The sequence below is a fragment of the Eschrichtius robustus genome, chromosome 11 (assembly GCF_028021215.1).
Source record: "Eschrichtius robustus isolate mEscRob2 chromosome 11, mEscRob2.pri, whole genome shotgun sequence".
In the NCBI taxonomy this organism is placed as follows: Eukaryota; Metazoa; Chordata; class Mammalia; order Artiodactyla; family Eschrichtiidae; genus Eschrichtius; species Eschrichtius robustus.
The window spans coordinates 102,694,150-102,714,651 of record NC_090834.1 but is presented as its reverse complement, the minus strand read 5'-3'; the positions used below and the strand labels follow the sequence as shown (position 1 = coordinate 102,714,651).

Sequence of the window (20,502 nt, the reverse complement as noted above, 5' to 3'; positions counted from 1 at the left end):
TTACTAGATTAAGAATCCATCTTTCCTAAGGCTGAAACATGGAAAGGATTTCCAACTTTGTCAAATGATCATAGAATCATATGGCATCTCAGCATCAGAAATCAAGAACTGAACTAAGTCAAAAGTTAACTACCTGATTCTCAACAAGAGCAAACAACAGTATCTGCCACATAAAACCTGCCCTGAGGGCAACTTGTTTTTCTTATTTGGCAGCAGCAATTATTTCACCCCAGGATAACTGTAACTCAGTACAACCAAGGAAGACCAGTTGCTTCCAAGAAGACAACTTTTATTTTTCTTCTTTACATATTTATTTTGGATATGCCTTACCTAGATTAAGAGAAAACAAGGATTTGAAAAGCAGAGTATCCCTTTTATTATAATTTCTTTTTACATAACCTTTTCAACCTAGATTCAGGTAACTACCTGTCTCTCCCATCAAAGGAGAAGGGTCCTGCATATTACAACAGGCAAAAAAGGCTTCTAGGAAATAAAATATTTTAAACTGATTCATTACAATTTTTCAATTTTCTTGAGTACACTGGAAAGTGGGAAAAAGACAGGAGGGAAAAATGGTGCTTCGAACAGCCAGACTGTAATAACCTTAGTTAGGTTTAGTACACTCTTTATATTTTTTTCTCCTAACAGGTTCTAAGGAAGTTCAAGTGCTCTATGTGAATGCTTTTCCATACCTCAATGTATCTATTTTTTACTCCCAGTAATCTTGGCCAGTGTTTATCTAAATTCTCTGAAGCATATTAAGTCTCAATTTTGCAAAATAACCCTGGGCAACCACAAACAAGGGGAAAGATGTATTTCTACAAGAGGTATTTCTATATCTTGTAGAAATAATATTTGTATCAAGTACATTTTCAGAATTTAGAATTGCTAATTCAAGATGGAGAATATGCTGTGGGAAGAGTCATTAAAAAGGTAGCAGAATTTGATTAAGAGTACGAAATGTAGAATTTTAAGATTGAGTTCTTTAGAAGGACAATGAAGTAAACGTATGAGGAGCAGAAAGGAAAAGGGAAAAGAATCTAGTATAAGATAGTTTACTTTAACCAACTCTTTACTTTGCTAGCACCCCTTTTCTCAAAAGGAAAAAATCTTAAGTCCATGAAAAATATTTTAAAATTTATCGCAAACTGCTATAATAATTCACTGAAGCAAATTACAGGCAAATGAAGATGAGTAAAAAAGGGAGAAAGGAGAAAGTTTCTAATTATGGGAACTAACTAGCTGCTTTTGGTGGGGAGGAGTGTGATACAGGGAAGAATATATTTTCCCTCTATCTCATAAAGTTTTTTTTTAAAGGCAGTTTGCTTTTGTGTAGGTGGCTAAAACATCTGATGACTAACAACCGCAAATGTAATTTATGGAGACAAAGGATAAGATAAATGTGACGAAGACAAAAAGTAAGGTGGGGTATAGATGCTAGCTAGTGAAACAGCACAAAATGGACTTAATAGGGAGTGGAACAACTTTGTTGTAGACCCATCCAGTCAATCTTACAATATTTTCAAATTTACTCAACATACCAAAGTCAACTCCAAATCCTTACTGTGGGCAGGAAAGCATACTCTATATCCCTTCTAACCTTATTCTATTTTCTACCCTCACACTGAAGGGGATGGCAAATCTGCAACACCGAAAAGAAACAACAGTACATTTAAGACTGTTCACTGCAGGTGTTTCACTCCCTGTTCCCTGGCATCCCAACCACTGACACTAGTGGGTGTAAAGTAAGACTCTTTCAGAGATGAGGTTTTGTTACCCTTCTTTTTGGGAAAAAAGAAATCAAAAGAGAAAACTGATAAACTTTGTAATTTTAGTGTTTGTGAAAAAACAAGCTGTTCCTTATTTTCTTCTCAGCAAAACTTCATTCTTTCCAACAGCCATCATACACTTCTGACAAACAATGAATACGGCAAGCCTTTAATTCCAGTTTCTGAGGTACGTAGGATAGACTGCCTTTCTAATTCTCTAAAAATGAGCCAAAATAGGTTTTTAGTCTTCTGGAAGTTATGAAGTTGTACAAAACTGTCTCTCCCATGGACAGTAGTAAGTAATCCACCCCATGAAAATCCCTACCTCGAGGGAAATGATAATTCCTACAATTTCAGGTGAAAGCCAAAGCATTATACAGATTATTAACTTTGTTGAAGCCTTTCTTCTTCTGAAGTGTTATTAAAAGGGAAACAAAACAGAGCAATTTTCTTTTACTTACAACTGTATGACTCAGACTATTCCTTCACTGATGGCAGTGTCCTTCACTAATTGGGAGCTGGAATGAACCAATGATAAAGCAAAGCAAAGCAAAGCAAAGCAAAAGCAAAAGGAAAAGCAAAGCAAGGGGCCAGAGCTGGGATAACAGGGAGGTCTGTATAAAGAAATGATGGGGACAAAAAAGAAAATCAACAAATTCACAAGAGAAAACCTTTTATCTGTAATTCAGACCCTGAACAACCTTCCTCACCCCCTCAAAATTCCTAAATCTCGATGCTCTAAAAACTCAGACCACTAATTACCACAAACCTAACATCCTTCCCTAAAGAGGTTTCCAGAAAAGCACTAGGCTACTGTAGTGATTTTGTTAGTGCTGAGGACCAGCTTTCTTTAAAGGCCACTAGAGAGCTATGATTTTAGAGGCTGGCTGTGCTTCTTCAACCCTGTATCTTGCCTTCTACAAGTACCTCTTATGCAAAGGACTCCATGTCAGAATAATCTAATCTCTCAGGACCCCATGTCAGAATAATCTAATCTCTCCCAGCCCCACAAAATATAGCAACAAAGACAAAAAAAAAAAAAAATCAGACTTTGTTAATAAATAAGGAATCTCAGGTTCCACAACACAAAAACACACATGTTCAAAGTGCAAATTTCTGCCACTAGTCTGGGACTTTTCTCACTGTCTCACTGATACAGAACCCTGTCGCATGGTCAGAGAGACCATGTAGACGGTAGCTCCCTCCCTGTTGGGAGCCTGCTTGCAAAGCAAGTGAGCAGCACTGAGAACCTTATGGAGGTGCTGGGAGGGGGACTGAGGAAGGCGGTGAGGTGAAGAGGCAGGAGGTGGTCCCCGTGTATCCTTCCTTCCCTAAACCCAGGGGGAATGGAGGGAAAGGGGTGAGAGGTGTGTGCTGTTTTAACAGCTCACCCTGCTAAGGGGCCCTAAAGTGCCAAGTCAAGCTGCCAGCCTCCAGAGATTAGAATTACATGATAGTTTGAAGATACATGTGCTGCAGAGGATAGAAGCCAGAACCATAGGGAAGCAGTAAAGGAAGAGAAGGGGTTTAGAGAGTATTAATATATTATTAAGAGTTAAAAGCTGATCCAGAGCACATCAGAGTTACAGGCTGAAAAGGGGGATCTGCTGATGAGCAGGAAGTCTGCCTGGATGGAACTGAGTATAAGAATAACCGTTACTTTAAGAGCTGCTGCTGCTTCTTTGTCTAGCTTTCTGGTAAAGGCAACATCAACTTTATAAAGGGGACAACAGAGGGAGAAGAGGGTGTGTGTGTGTGTGTGTGTGTGCTGTGATCCACAATGGAAAGAGCAGGCCCTTCAGTTATTTTACTAGATTTTAAATGCTTTAAATTTTTTTTTTTTGTCCTTTTTGTCTTTTAAATACAAAGTCTTAGCTGTCCCAGTGCCCAAAGTCTTCCCTTCCTCTAAGGTCCAGTAGAGTCTGAATCTTCAATCAGAACCTCTGTGGTAGCACCGAGTATATCCGAGTTCATGACCAGCCCTTCAGTGCCCCCACTGCTGCCACTTCCCACAAAGATCTTCCCATCAGCCATCAGGCTCACCCGTTCCGTCCCACTACAGTATGACTTTGACATCCCTTCAGCTTCTAGCAGGAGGCACTCTCCAGAGGTGGAGTTTCCCAAGGGCTCAGGAAGAAGAGGAAGACCCTGACCATCTGCAGGTTGTGTCAGGGACTCTGGATTAGTGCCCAAGATATCTGTGCTGGTGATGAGGGCGCCTGCATTGGCAGCCAGAGCTTCGGCAATCAGCACCTCAGGGTGGCTTTTTGCTTTGTGAGCCACTACGCTGTCCTTCTTCTCAAATTTTTTGCCACAGATATTGCAAGAAAACTGGTAGAAGGAGTCTGCATCATGCTTCTTCATGTGCCAATTAAGGGATGCCTTTTGCCGACAAGTAAATCCACAGATCTCGCATCTAAGGAGAGTGAAAAAGGAAATGGCTGATCAAATAGAGAAATAAAGAGACCTCTCATTTAGGGTCAGGGTGAGAATTTAGAGGTCACATTTATAAGTGACAGTCAGTAATATATACTTCTTGTGAAAGATTAGGAAAAGTTAATAGATAGAAAACTAATCTGATTTTTTCTCCTTTCTGTTTGTTTGAAAAAGAGGAAAACAAAAGAAAAACGTGACTAAGTAGCTCCCTTAATCAATACCCACTCTTTAATTTGGTAAAAGTAAAATAGCAATGCCAGCTGAAATGTTTGTAAAGGGTCTAACCCTCAAGTGGGGTATATGCACTTAGACCCCAGATGTTCACCAGTAAATAAGTACTCACTGTAATGGCTTCTCGCCAGTGTGAATCATCCGGTGCACTGCCAGATTGTGGGAACTCTTGAAGGCTCGAGCACAGTATTCACAGATATAATCTCTTTGATCTAAGAAGAAAAATAATGTGGTTATTTAGTGTTCCATTTAGAATCCCTCTTAAGTATTTTTTCCTAGCTTACAACAAGTAAGCAGATGACCAGGCAGGTGAATTTAGAGGAAAAGCAATACTGTTTTTAATGTATAAGCACTTTGGATAAACAAAACTTAAAAGTAAATAATATCATTTTTATCTCTTTTTAGTCCATTCATTCAGTAGCATACGAACCTATTTTAAAAAACAAAAATAAAAAACACAGCTAGACAGAAATATGAGAACTGGAATCCTAATCTCAACTTTACCAGTAATCCAGACCTTGGATAAATTGGTTAGCAATAAACAACTACATTTTACGTAGCTTTTATTCTTAAAACAGCTTTTTTCACAGACTGTGAAAGCTGAATGCTTACATATAAAGAATCTGGCGTTCAACAACAACAAATGAATTTGGCATTCCCTAAAGAAAAGTGACCCACATATAAAGTGCTACTCGTATCTTCTATTTCAGATTTTTAAAAAAGTTACCCAAGATAAACAATTTAAACTTCTCTCAAAAATTCTATGGGGCAAAGGAACACTGGACTTAATTTCTTCTCTATCAAGTGGCTGGGGAGAAAGTGGACAAACAGATGCTCAACATACATTTGCTGAATAAATGGCCACTACCCATCTTCTATGCCTTTTACTTAAAAATTACTAGAAATAGTCACAGTGAAAACACAAGGATAAGTTAAAAGGCAAACAGTATCCAATTTAATCTTACATTCCATCCCAAACAGTTCTAAAACCAAGTGTGGGAGAAGAGTCAAGTTTTTCTCAAACTTGAATGTACTAAGGACTCACCTGGGGATCTTATTAGATGCAGATGCTGATTCAGTTGGTCTAAGGCAAGGCCTGAGATTCTCCATCTCTAAATGGAGCTAAAGTGATGCCAATGTTTGCTGGTCTATGTTCTACATAATGAGTGGTAGGGTCTAAAAATGCATACTTCTAACTCAGGGACAATTTCTTAGTATCTCTCAGGTCTTGTCCACTTTTCTAGCTCCACAGTCGCATGACAAACCCATGTGGGGCATTCCATTTGCTTAAATACATTATATTTTCAAAGGGAGCCAGTAAACACTAATTTGGAAAAGGAAAACTCTCTAACACTGGCATCATAAAACTGTATCAACCAAATATAAACATCTAGAATGGACTGATTTTCTAAAACACTGTTTGTCATAGTAGGCTTGTAATATTTAACTAGAACAGTCTAAACTGGTTGTCAGAAATTACTTTTCTATAGGATAAAACAGTGTAGCAGGGAGAAGGAGTGGAGAAATGGCGGCTTCTACCAAGAAACAGTGGAGACAGCATACTCTCTGAAGAAACATAGTGTAATGCAAAGACAGTAGACTTTGGAGTGATTAAGACCTGAGTTTAAATCGTGGTGTTATCAGGTGCCTGGCCCTGTGCAGTAAACAGCACTTTATAGGTTATCTCATTTCATCCTTGTAATATAACTCAGTGTTATCGGTAACATTAGCTTTATTTTACAAATGAGGAAAAGAGAGAAGAAATTAAGTAACGTTCCTAAGTCACACATTTAGTAAATGATGGAAAGGGTATATATATGACACTGACCATATGACCTTGTGCAAGAGACATGAAATCTCTGCTACTGGAACTCCTAGTCTTACCCTCTAAGGATTATTAAGAATATAACATATAATAAATACTCAAGTGTCTGGCATGTGCTCAATTACCACTAATTCCCAGCCCAGTTTGTTCCTATGAGCTGCACTGCACTGAGACTGTCAAGTGGATAAAAATGAATGATGTCTGCATCCATTCCATAACATGTATTACAAAGACATTCTGTTTCTCTTTTTGAGTCAACGGCTCCTACAGGAGGTTACATGTGAATTCAGTAGCTAGCCTTCATGACTCCAGGAGGAGCAGACGTCTCGGGAGCGTCTCGGTAGGCAACATACACTATAAGCAGCCTCCTGGCCGCTCCCGCTTTCTCCACAGACTCCTCATTTTCAGCCCAGGTAGTTACTACAAGTATCTATTTACCTGAGGCAGAATTAGAAAACCCCGGTTCTGCTAAAAACTAGCTGTGTGACCACGGGCAAGTTACCTAATGTTGCTCAGCCTCTGGTTTCTTAGCTGTAAAACAAACTTGGTGATGTTGAATCAGAGAATTCAGCTACTTGATAAACATTTTATTTAAAAAATACCTGTATGATGTTTGGCATGTCGTAGAAGTTGCTTCTGGAGCCTGAAGAGTCGTCCACAGGAGGGATGGGGACATACGTATTTCTTCTTCAGCAAATGCTGATATTTAATGTGGTGCTAGAACAGTAAAAGAAAGTGAAGGGGGATAAAAATTAAGGATTCCAGAATGCTTAGCTTAGCTCATTCCTTTGCTAAGTCAAAAGTGCTGAAGGAAAACCAAATACTCTGTATATTAACAGGAAGCAGTATAATAAAATGATTACAAACATAGGCTACAGAAACCGATAGATGGTGATTCCATTCTGGGTCTGTCATTCACTAGCAGCATGATCTTAGAATATAATACTTACATATTACATTACATATATTACAAGCTCTAGTTCTCATTCGTAAAATGGAGATAATGATTAACTGTGTTGTAGTGTTGTTGTGGGAATACAGAGATCATATATCGTACAGTGCTTAGTGCAGCAAATAGTACGTGACAAAAGAAGCGTAGCTATCATTATTATAGTAGAACCAGAATCAGAAAGTAAGGCCTTAGTCTTATGTTATACTTGCTGCTAAATAAAGATCAAACACTTCTTAAGCTCTAGTAATTAGTATTTCACCTTCATGTTTTCTGCCAGACCTAAATACAAGCTGTATCTTTACTCATTAAAAAAAATCTGGGACTTCCCTGGTGGCGCAGTGGTTAAGAATCCGCCTGCCAATGCAGGGGACACGGGTTCGAGTTCTGGCCTGGGAAGATCCCACATACCGCGGAGCAACTAAGCCCATGCACCACAACTACTGAGCCTGTGCTCTAGAGCCCGCGAGCCACAACTACTGAAGCCCGCACGCCTACAGCCCGTGCTCCGCAACAAGAGAAGCCACTGCAATGATAAGCCCGCGAGCCGCAACAAAGAGTAGCCCCCGCTCGCCACAACTAGAGAAAACTCACACGCAGCAACAAAGACCCAAAGCAGCCAAAAATAAATAAAGTAAAATAAAAAATAAATTTATAAAAACATGCAGAATGCACAGCAATTTATATAAAATTATTTTTAAAAACCCTGCTCACTTAAAAAAAAAAGAAACCTAAAAACTAAAAATTTTAGATTCTAAATAGGATTCAAAAAGTCACTGGTTTTAGTTGCTAATTTTATTCTTTAAAAATACACATTAAAATAAAATCTGTTCCACTGTGTCTTGGTGTGTTGTTACGCAATCATTTCTTGTATCAGGAGTATTTACACCATGAAAAACACTGGAATATTCCAAGATCCCACGGAAATATTTAAGCTCAGGTTCTAAATCACTTAAAAAACAACAACAACAAAAACTCAACTGAAGTAATTTGATGTTTACAAAAAGATTTTCCTTGACATTACACATTTAATGATAAAGCCTACACAAGTCCACAAACTGTAAACTCTCATGAAGTATGAGAACTAGTAATGGAACGTAACCTGCAAGGCTGCCTTATTTAACAACTTCACTGACCTGCAAATAGCGAGGGTGAGCAAGAACAGTTCCACATCCTTCCATCTCACACCGGACATACTGGATTGGAGGCTTTTTTCTATTAGCAATATGTAGGAGAAAAGTTAGCAACAGAGAAGAGGCAGTCTGCACAGTGGCCAAACTGCACTATAGGGAATAGCTATTTTACAGTATGAAGAATTAAAATCTCTAAGTTTATAGCTTGCACAGAATTTATGTTAGAGGTAACCAGAAACTGCCAAATGTTTAGAGTTTTTACAAAAGAGCACAAAACAAACTAGTAACTCCCCAAAAGGCAAAGAAGTGTTAAAATTTTTAGAAACTTTAAGATCCTGCAATGGAAATAAAAACATAGTAACTCTGCATCGAGGACACTAATGAAGTTGCTTTTGTGAAATTTTTAACTAGCCATTCCCACAGGATAATCATGAGGGCTGAACATGTCAGTGAAGCGCCCACCACCAGAAAGAAGGCACAACACAGCAGGAGGATCAATTACTCACCTCCTTTTGGGTAATCGTGGACTTTTGTCATCTTTTCGCCTTCTTCCTCTCCTGTAATTAAAGAGCAGAGTAACTGTGCACATATTCCAGATTGAAGCTTATATAGTAAAGGAGAGCTGAGGACATATACTCAAGACCAAAGAGCAGGTGGCAGAAACAAAGGATAACCCAGAATACATAAAGCCAAAGACATATCTGGCAAACCAAAAAACAATTTCACTCTGAAGCAATTTCACTTACAAGTAAGTCTGCACCACAAGTTAAAATATATACCTTTCATAAACTACACATTTCTATGGAAGATTTGGAATAAACCTCAAGGTTACCACTTGGAGACTTGTTTCAGTGAAAAGTCTATCACTTATATTTAATCAATTTAAAAAGTAGAATAAACGCATCTATTATCTAAAAGCCCTAAGAATATAAACTATACTCTCCTTGCAATAGAGACAAAAGCCTACAAACTTAAAAAAAGCTATTTCTGCAACAGGAAATAATTGCTAGCCCAAATTTTCACCTGATCAAGGTTATTACATCACTTGCTTTATTTGCCCCCTTCTGAGGATCCATATTTGCCGTATTTTCTTGCTATCTCCACCTCCTCGGCATCCCTATAGCTATTATTGTCCTACCCACTCAATTGAACGTCTCTTAAGTATTGCTTAGAATTAAACTTTTGAAGCTTTTGAGCAGAGTCTTTCCAATGAAACTGTCAGCTGCTTGAGACAGCAATATGTATATGTCAATATCATTCCTCACACTCCTACCCTTTTTCCACAGTGGCTTGAAAATCTGTTAAATTTCCATTTTTAGTAGTAATTGCCTACTCACTTCCTAGGAGGCTCCTCATCTTCTCTAATTTCATTCTCTTCTTCTTTCACCTCTACCTCTACTTCCACTTTTATTTCTTTCTTCTCTTTCTCTTCTTTCACCTTCCCTGATTTTCTCCGTGGCTTTGGGGTTTCCCTGAAAATACAAATATATTTCAACACTGGTATCCAGCAAAGGACCCTTTCAAGGACAACTGTGACAAAAGGGTAAAGCCAGGAGTTATCATTGATTTATTATAAAATTATGCTCCTCAGGCTTCCCTGGTGGCACAGTGGTTAAGAATCGCCTGCCAATTCTGGTCTGGGAAGATCCCACGTGCTGCGGAGCAACTAAGCCCGCACACCGCAACTGCTGAAGCCCACACACCTACAGCCCATGCTCCGCAACAAGAGAAGCCACCGCATTGAGAAGCCCGTGCACCGTAACGAAGAGTAGCCCCTGCTCGCCACAACCAGAGAAAGCCCACGCACAGCAACAAAGACCCAACACAACCAAAAATAAATAAATAAAATAAATTTTAAAAAAAGGAATATGTTCATAATATATAAAATGAATAAATGCAAAATTTAAGAAATTAAAAAAATAAAATTATGCTCCTCAGTCCATGAAATGTGGTTTCCAGCCAGCTGTTCCTCATATGTACATCATACATATATTTAGAGCCTATGAGATGACCCGCCCCCTCTGCAAGCTAACAATGCCTTAGAATCAAATCTCACTATAGCTGTAAAGAGAAACAAAAATAAAAAATTCTAAGTATTCACGCAATTCATGATACCTTAAGATAAAACAGGCAGACATCATAATAATTTGAATATGATCAAAACAAAGTTCTATAAATGGAAGAGAGGGCTGTATGAGGGAGTAATAAGATAATGTTAGATTTGCAAAACAAGTGCATAATTAATTACTCATTTAAAATTAAGTCCATATCCATTAGTTTGGCAACAAGGTGAAATAAAAGCATGCAACAATGCTTTCCTAACTTATTTTTCACTGACAAATCTGAGACATACCTTTCTAAGTGGGGTTTGTAGGTCTCATCTCTTGGATCATCTTTGAATGGTATTTCTTCTTCACTGATCAACATCTCTTCTTCCTCCTCTTCCTCCTCATCACTGCTAAAAAGAAGCAAATAGAGATTAGAAATTCCAGCTATACGAATTATATCTGACTTGATTTTATTCAGTAATTTATTTAGAGGTAGCTGAAGATTTACAGTAAGTTATCTAGGATTTTCATTCTTATGGTGTAGTTGGACTGCAATCTAGCTGCTTTATCCTAAAGAATAATAATTGGAACAAAAAATACATAAATCTTAGACATGCTATCACTTCATTAAATAAAGGCAAGGCAATGATGGCTCAGTGACACTAAGAGTTAAAAAACAATTGACTATTATTTCAAGTAGCAAACAACTTCTGAGTCATGTGATATGACTGACCGTGTTCTACATCCCCAAGGGTTTAAATATGAAATATGAAAAGTTTCTTACCTAATGCCACCTGGAGACTGATGCTCTTCTGCAACATCTAGAAAAAGTCCAAAACAAAACTTTATCTATGTAGGTATAGATATTTTCTCTCTGCAGCCAAGAGACTCAAACCAAATTACTGCCTAGGGTAATTATACAAAAGGAGAATTATCTGCAAAATGTCAAAAAGGAATCCTTCCTATAACACCACACTTACCCCTGAAAGTTAAGCTGTTCTGGTAAATGTTCAACATTACGTTTAAAATCAACAGGCAACTGGTTATTAAATAACCATACTCTATATTCACTGTACCATAATCAAGCTGATCTGTATTTGGTTCTGACTTGCAGATGAGTTGCAATGAACCAGTCTTGGACCTAGAGCTTCGGGTGTTCTCTGTGTCACGATGCCGAGAGGCAGATGTCCTGCTACTGCTGCGCCAGCCCCGACTAGGCTTAGTTGCGGCAACGGAAACTTCCTGAGGGACGGTAGAACCTTCTTCCTCTTTCTCTTCCTTGGGATCTAAATGAAAACATACACCATTCTTTTAAAGTTTATAGTTAACCAATAACAATCTCTGTATATCTACTATTATAAATACAGTCAATGGAAAGATGATAAATGTTTTTTTTTCTCCCCCCCACCCCGGGCGGGGGTGGGGGGGAGAAAAAAAAAAACCTCAGAATTTTACTGATATAATAGAAACAACAAGATAAGAGGAAAATTTGGTAAAACTTATCCTTATTGTCATCAGTCTAAAGAAAAAACTTTGTATGTTGCAAAGTAGTTATTTTACACGTATAGTATATTTTATATACATACTAAAAAATAATGCTAAGAGAAATATACCTAAGATCTAACCTTTTGTTCTATATTTTAACCTTTAGATCTAAGACAGAAGAAACTAAATTGAGTGAGTGGTCCCAAAAAGATGACCAGATCTACTATAAGAAAGAAGCATACGTCTAGACAATTTAATAATCAAACAATGCTTCAAGTAAGTACTGAAGAGGAATTCCATAAAGAGGAATTCCATGGTAGGAATGCCTTCCCTTGATTCTATTCAATAATTTTACTTAGTATATTAGAAGTGAGCCTATATTGACCATGGAAGATCCTTTTAATAATCTCAGAATGGAAGTCCTTTCTAAGAACAGCACAGAATTTTAGGTCTTAAGACTGATACATCTGACTATATAAACATAAAGTTTTCTGCATGGCAAATTCCTCTATAAGCAAAGTCTAACAGCCCAACAGAAAAATGGCAACTCAGTAAAAACATATGGTTTTCAGACATATGAACAAACAAAAACAATGACAACAAAGCTCAATCCACTTATAACAAGAGAAACTCAAATGAAAATCATATTGCTGTGGTATTGTTCCCCTAGCATATTGGCAATGATCCTAACGTTTGTATTGGCAAGGCTGTAGGAAAATAGGAACTCTTAATAGAGATAACAGTGTGAACACCAGCAAAACCTTTCTATAAAGGACAATTTGGCAACATCTATCAAAATTATAAGTACATATACCTTTTCACATTAATTTCAACTACTAGGAATTTATCCTACAAAACTATAATCACACTTATAAAACCCACGTCCGTAAAATGTCCAAATATTATATATATGTGTGTATACCCGTGGTATAAATAAATAAATCTATCTATTTATATCTATATATCACAACAACACTCCTGGACAGATTTCAAGAAATTGAGATAAATACTGGTCACCTTCCAGGGAAGGTCCAAAAATACTTCCAGTAATTCCACCTCAAAGTATCTACCCTAGGATAATAAACTGGCACATGGAGGTTCACTATAACATGTTTATAACAGCCAAAAGATGGAAACAACCTAACTCTCCATATTAAGGAGACACTGTTTATTAAATAAACCATGGTATATCACCAAGACAGAATAAAATATATGGAGGTATCTGTAAAGAATGACATGGAATTACTGGCAAAAATGTTGTTAAATGGAAAAAATAAAACTTCATACACACACACACACACACACACACATATAGTATGGTAATTTTTTTTGCTTAACCTTTAAAAAAATGATCTAAAAAACTATAGTTTCCTCCACTGTGGAACAAGGTGGTGACTGGGGGCTATTTCAGCTTTAACTACATTGTTTGAAAGTTTTATGAGAACATATTAAGGTAATGAAATAACATTCATTTGAAATGCAGATATGAATAGCAGTGGGAACTTTAAAATAAACAGACATAATTATTAAATCAGATATGCGTTTCCTTTGACTTCCCTTTCACCATTAAAATGCCTTTTTTACCTTTCTACTATCTGAGCTACTTCAAGTGTCAAAATAATAATAATAAAAAGTTTACAGTTGAAAATATCTTAAAGATTAACTAGTCTAAGTACAATCCAATGAATTTTCCCCTTAAAGTAACTGGAATGCCAATGAAGACAACTTGTTCAAGATCACAAAGTTATCTAAGCAGACCTGGATTTAAAAATCCTGTCTTGAGACTAGTAATCAAGGACTTTTACATGTAGGTCATGGCTGCTTTTAAGAAAATTTCTTCAAAGGGAGCAATTCAATACCCTCCATAAAGTACTGAACATTAAATAATGAAGAGAAAATTATTTCTCTTTTACTAAACCCAGCTATGCTAATTTGGACTTTAAACCTATTCCATAACTTCCTATACTCAATAAAGCTCTTTTATACTTCATGATGAAAGGACTGTATGCCCACATCTTCTCATGCTGTGGATATTATCCACTGGACAAATAACAGCAATTTGATGAGAACTGCTTATCCTTATAAAGCATAATAGCCTATTTTATTGAATAACATACCCATTCCGTAAAACTCTATAGTTTAAAAAAAAGCATTGTCATAGAGTGACATCAGCAAAAAGGTCCCTTGTCAGAAACACACACACCACACACCTGCCAGAATCAACTTTGTAAGAACTCTGGGATATAGTCATAGGTTTACAGCAACCAAGTAAACACTGAAGCAAGACAAAAGTTAAACAAGCCATGTAAGGAAATCTCTGTCAAATCACACGTTGGGCACAAGCTTAACCAAACAGAGCCTTTAGAGAGACCACACAAGACAAAGAATATGATTTTTTAAAATATGCTCAAACAGCTAAAGGAAATCACTGACAAAGAACTAAAGGAAATCAGAAGAATGATGTCTCAACAAATAGAAAAGTGCCAACAAAAAGACAGAAATTATAAAAAGGAACGAAACAGAAATTCTAGGGCTGAAAAGTATAATATCTGAAATGAAAAACTGATTAGAGGGTTTCATTAAACAGCAGATTTGAGAAAGGAGACAAATCAGCAAACTTTAAGATAGGTCACAACTGAGAGCATCTAGTCCGAAGAATAGAAAGAAAAAAATGAAGAAAAATTAACAGAGACTAAGAGACCTGTGGGGGACCATTAAGCAAATCAACATACAGAGTCCCAGAAGGAGAGCAGAGAATGGAGCAGAAAGAATACTTGGAGAAATAAAGGACAAAAACACCCCCAAATATAAAAAAAGACACAAATCTACACAGGCAAGAAACTCAACGATTCTACTTCCAAGTAATGTTACATTCACAGGTACTCAACATCTTTTGGGGGAAAACAAACTGATAGCAAGTGGCTCCATCAATATCAGACAAAACAGACTTCAAGTCAAAAAACTGTTAGAAGAGTCAAAGAAGGACACTGTATATTAATAAAAGAGTCAATCAGTCAAGAAGATATAAGAATTATAAACCTATACATACCTAATATATGAAGCAAAAAATGACAGAATTGAAGGGAGAAATAGGTATTACTAAAATAATTTGGAAACTTCAATACCTTCAGTAATGAATAAAATAACTACTCAGAAATTCAAATAGGAAATAGAGGACCTGAGCAACACTATTAAAAAAAAATTAAACCTAACACATATATAATACATCACACAAAAACAACAGAATACACCGTTTTCCCAAGTACACACAGAAGATTCTCCAGAGTAGACCATATATTAAGCCACTCAAGAAATTTTAAAAGATTGAGGGACTTCCCTGGTGGTCCAGCGGTTAAGACACTGCGCTTCCACTGCAGGGGGCAAGGGTTCGATCTCTGGTCGGGGAACTAAGATCCCGCCTGCCATGGGGTGTGGCCAACCACCACCACCACAACCACAAAACAAAAGAACAACATATCATAAAACATGGGCTGCAGCAAAAGCAGTGTTCAGAGGGAAATTTATAGACATCAATGGCTACATTAAAATAGAAAAAAAAAATCACATGTCTAATCAATAACCTAACTTCACACCTTAAAGAAAAAGGGGGCAGAAAGGAGCAAACCAACCCAAAGCTAGCAAAACGAAGGAAATAGAGAGTAGAGCAGAGACATATAAGAAAATAGTAGACCAACAGAGAAAAATCAATGAAGCCAAAAGTTAGTTCTTTGAAAAGATCAACAAACTTGACAAACCTTTAGCTAGACGGAGGGGAAAAAAAGAGGAGGCTCAAATTACCAAAATTCTGAACACACTTATAAGAAGTGAAGACACTGAATTAGTAATCAGAATCCTCCCAGTGAAAGAAAAGGCAAGGAGGAACCACTTCCCAACTCATTCTGTAAGGCCAACATAACTCTGATACCAAAGCCAGACAAAGACATCACAAGAAAACTACAGACCAATATTCCTGCAAACCAAATCCAGCACATATTAAGACTATGCAGCACATTAAAACTACGATCAAGTGGGATGCATCCCAGGATTATGAGTGGTTCAACACACAAAAATCAACTGATGTAATATACCACGTTAACAGAATGAAGGAAAAGAGAACCCACATGATCATCTCAATTGATACAGAAAAAGCATTTGACAAAATCAACAAACTTTCAAGATAAGAACGCACAATAAACTAGGAATAGACTAGAACTTCCTCAACCTGATAAAAAGGCATTTATCAAACCCCTAGAGCTAATAAACTCACTGGCAAAAGACTGAAAACTCTTTCCCTAAGATCAGAAACAAAATAAGGATGCCCTTTCCCTCCACTTCTATTTAACACTGTACTGGAAGTTCCAGTCAGAGCATTAGGCAAGAGAGAAAAAAGGCACATAAATAGGAGGAGGAAGTAAAACTCCTCTATTTGCAAATGAAATGACCTTATTTCTAACGAATCTGCAAAAAAAAAAAAACACAAAAAACTATTAAAGGTAATACACAAATTTAGCAAAGTTGCAGAATACAAGATGAACAGACAAAAATTACTTTCACTATACCAGCAATGAGCAATCCAAAAAGGGAGTTAAGAAAATGATTCCATTTACAATTCAATCAAAAAGAAAAAAGACTTAAATATTGCTAAAATGGCAATATTCCCCAAGTAGATCTACAGATTGAATATAATCCCTATCAAAATTTCAGCTTCCTTTTTTGCAGAAATTGAAAATGTGATCCTGAAATTCATATGAAAATGCAAGGCGCCCAGATTAGCCGAAACAATCTTTGTCCAATCTCCAAGCTTACTACAAAGCTACAGTAATCAATCAGTACTACAGTGTGGGACTGGCATAAGGATGGACATAAAGACCAATGGAACTGTATTGAGAGTCCAGATATAAACCCATACATCTATGGTCAAATAATTTTTGACGTGGTTGCCAAGACCATTAACGGGGAAAGAACAGCTTCTTCAACAAATGGCTATCCACATGCAAAGAATGAAGCTGGACCCTTACCTTATACTATACACAAAAATTAACTCAAAATGGATCAAAGACCTAATTGTAAGAGCTAACACTAAGTAACTCTTAGAAATGAAGAAAATCTACAGAATGGAAAAAAATATTTGCAGGTCGTATATCTAGAGTCTAATATCCAGAGTATAAAAAACTCTCAATTTAACAACAAAAGACAAACCATCCAATTAAAAAATGGGCAAAGGAGTTGAACAGTTATTTCTCCGAAGAAGATATACAAATGGCCAAAAGTCACACAAAAAGATGCTCAATATAAGTCATTAGTGAAATGCAAATCAAAACCACAATGAGATTACCACTTCATACACACTAGGATGGCTACAATAATAATTTTTAAAATGAGAAATAACAAGTGTAGGAGAGAATGTGGAGAAACTGGAACTCCTGTACGTTGCTGGTGGGAATGTAAAATGGTGCAGCCACTGTGGAAAATATCTGGCAGTTCCTCAAAAAAAATAAACATGGAACTACCATACTACCTGGCAATTCCACTCCTGGGTATATACCCCCAAAGCTGAAAACACGTATTCAAACAAATACTTGTGCATGGATGCTCCTGACAGACAGTACAATCCACAAATGTGGAAACAAGCGAGATGTCTGTCAAACAATGAACGGATAAACAAAATGCAGTATATCCATACAATGGAATGTTACTCATAAAAAAAGGAATGTAGTACCTTTGGGACTGACATATACACACTGCTATATTTAAAATAGATAACCAACAAGGACCTACTGTATAGCACAGGGAACTCTGCTCAACATTCTGTAATAACCTAAATGGGAAAATAATTTGGAAAAGAATAGATACATGTATATGTATAACTGAATCACTTTGCTGTATGCCTGAAATTTAACACAACATTGTTAATAAACTATACTCTAATATACAAAAATAAAAAATAAGATTGTTTTAAAAATTCATTAAAAAAAAGGAATGAAGTACCAATAGGTACTAATACATGCTACAACACAGATGAACCTTGAAAATATTATGCTATAGGACAAAAACCAGACACAAAAGTCACATATTGTACAATTCCATGTACATGAAATATTCAGAATAGAGGTAAATGCAGAGTAATGTTTTAAGGTAACTAAGGTAAAAGCAAATTAATGTTTGTTAGAGGCTAGAAATGGGGGTGGGGTGGGAAATGACTACCTTTAATGGGTATAGGGTCTTTGGTGGGGACAGAGGTGATGGTGGCACAACACTATAAATGTACTAAATGTCACTGAATTCTATGCTTTAAAATGGTTAATTTTGTTACATGATTTTCACCTTAAAAAGAAAATACAAAGGGAAAAAAAGGAGCAGTTCAGGTTCTCAGAGTAGAAACTGACAACAGAGGATAACCCACACATTAGGATAATCACGACAAGATAGAAAAGAACCAAGTTCTGTCTGTGTGGTGCTTCAAAGACAACTTGTAGTTGTTTCTCATAATAGTAGGTGACTTTGAAGAGGCTCCTTGATACATAAGTGATAAGAAGAGAAAAGAGCCACAGCAGCCCGGGTGAAGGAAGACACCAGGCAAGCCACTGCAGGCACAGTGAATACAACCACGTTCTGGAAAGAGAAAGAAGGGACAAATCAAGAGTGGTTGATGCTATGAATTGAGATAAAAAGATACTGGTACTACTGGCAGGAATGTTTCTCCCAATTCTTCTAGGTACCAAAAGATGAAACATAAAGTAAATTTTCTCAATCCTAGAGCAACCAATAATCCTTTCAAAACAACCTAACATCAAATTCCAAAAGGTGATAGCCATTTCATCATGATAAAATACTTCAAGTCTTAAGGTTTATCCTAACATGACCTGGTCCTCCTTCAGATTGCCTCATTTTCCTAACTGAGGCTTAGAGAAATTAAATGACTTACCCAAGATTATAAAGCTAACACTGATTTGGGGTAAATAGGGAATAGTTGGTTGATAGGCTGGAAGAAACCAGAGTAAAAGTCTCATCTCTATTTATTTAAATATTTACATTTCTTTTGGGAAACTAACAAACCTTAAATACTTGTTAAGTGCCTAATATTTTTTCCCTTTTTCTAAACTTAGTCCTCATAATCCTGCCAAGTAATTATTATTTTTATAGATGAGGAAAGCAAGTAACTGACTTTCCCAAGCTCACATATTAAATCGTGGAGCTGAGATTTGAACTCAGGTATATCTAAGTCCAAAGTCTATATTCTTTCTACTATACCACACCTAATCATATAAAAGAGGAATGGGAACGTGACAGTCCAAGAGCTTAATTCAGATTTGGTTCATTTCCACCCAGCCTTAGGTTCAGAGCCAAAAGAGAAGCTCACTTATGTAAGATACTGACCTAAAAGACGGCAAGAAGAATTACTTCAAGGAAGTGAATTCTTAACCTAAAACTGCATGTTTAGAACATTCACAGTATCACTACTCACAGTAGCTAGCTAAAAAGTGGATCAACTGATGAATTGATAGATCAAATGGAGTATTTCCATACAAAGGAATGAAAATATTTATACATGCTACAACATGGATTAACCTCAAAAATCTTATGCTAAGTGAAAGAAGCCAGACTCAAAACAAAAAACCTCACATACTGTATGTACAAGTCTATATATAAGATGTCAGAAAAGGCAAATCTATATAGACTGAATTACACACTTAAAAATGTGTGAATTTTAAGGTATGTAAATTATGCCTCAATAAATATTAATAAAATATGCACTGCAGCACTAGTCATAAAGGCCAATAACTGAAAACTACCCAAATGCCCATCAATAGTAAAATGGATAAACTGTGATACATTCCCCCACAATGGAACACTACATAGCAACGAAAATAAACAATCTCTAACAAATACAACATAGAGGAATGTCACATACAGTGAGCAAAAGAGGCCCTACAAAAAGAGAACATAATGCATTATTCCATTCATATAAAATTCAAAAACTTGCACAACTAGTTTGTGCTGTTCAAAGTCAGAATGGTGGTTACACGTAGGAGTGGTTGATCATGTTCTGTTTCTTGAGCTGGGTAATGGTTATATGACTGGACTTGCCTTGTGAATATTCATGAAGCAGTACACTTCCAATAAGTGTACCTTTGTATACGCATGGTATGTCTTGAGCAGCCTATCAATCAGTAAATAAAATCACCTGTAATCGGGGGGGGGGGAGGGACCTGAGAAATAGCAAATGTCCTTCAATCAAGTAATAGTTAAATAAACACAGAACATACATGTGTAGTAGTCATGGTTGGGTGCCCACCAAGTATCTAATTCATCTCTTCCTCTCTCCTTAAAGAATCAAATCCACTATTAAAAAGAGGGTAAGCTAATGGTTTTGAAAGTGTAGTTTGCAACCTCCTATGGGTCCCCAATACCCTTTCAAGAAGTTTTCAAGGTCAAAATTCTTCACAAAAAAACCTGTTGGGATTTTGATTTGGATTATACTGCATTTATAGATTGATATGGGGAGAAATAACATCTTAACAATATTGAGTCTTCAAACTCATGAACAAGGCACATCACTCCATTTATTTAGGTTTTTAATTTCACTCAGCAATGTTTTATACTTTTCAGTGTATAGGTATACTTC

General features: G+C 36.7%; 1 protein-coding gene across 2 annotated transcripts in view; it reads right to left on the bottom strand.

Moving 5' to 3' along the window:
• Positions 1 to 352: 352 nt before the first annotated feature.
• Positions 353 to 20,502, bottom strand: part of ZFP91 (ZFP91 zinc finger protein, atypical E3 ubiquitin ligase) — a 30,466-nt gene continuing 10,316 nt past the window's right edge. The window contains exons 3-11 of one of the 2 annotated variants that reach the window (XM_068556707.1): positions 11,468 to 11,677; positions 11,176 to 11,212; positions 10,697 to 10,798; positions 9,681 to 9,815; positions 8,850 to 8,900; positions 8,347 to 8,425; positions 6,864 to 6,978; positions 4,549 to 4,648; positions 353 to 4,185 (exon numbers count right to left, since the gene is read on the bottom strand). In XM_068556707.1, the coding sequence (XP_068412808.1) occupies positions 3,675 to 4,185; positions 4,549 to 4,648; positions 6,864 to 6,978; positions 8,347 to 8,425; positions 8,850 to 8,900; positions 9,681 to 9,815; positions 10,697 to 10,798; positions 11,176 to 11,212; positions 11,468 to 11,677 (1,340 nt within the window). In that variant the 3' untranslated portion in view covers positions 353 to 3,674. Of the gene's footprint in view, positions 4,186 to 4,548; positions 4,649 to 6,863; positions 6,979 to 8,346; positions 8,426 to 8,849; positions 8,901 to 9,680; positions 9,816 to 10,696; positions 10,802 to 11,175; positions 11,213 to 11,467; positions 11,678 to 20,502 lie in introns of both variants that reach the window. The other variant, XM_068556706.1, reaches the window with a different exon arrangement.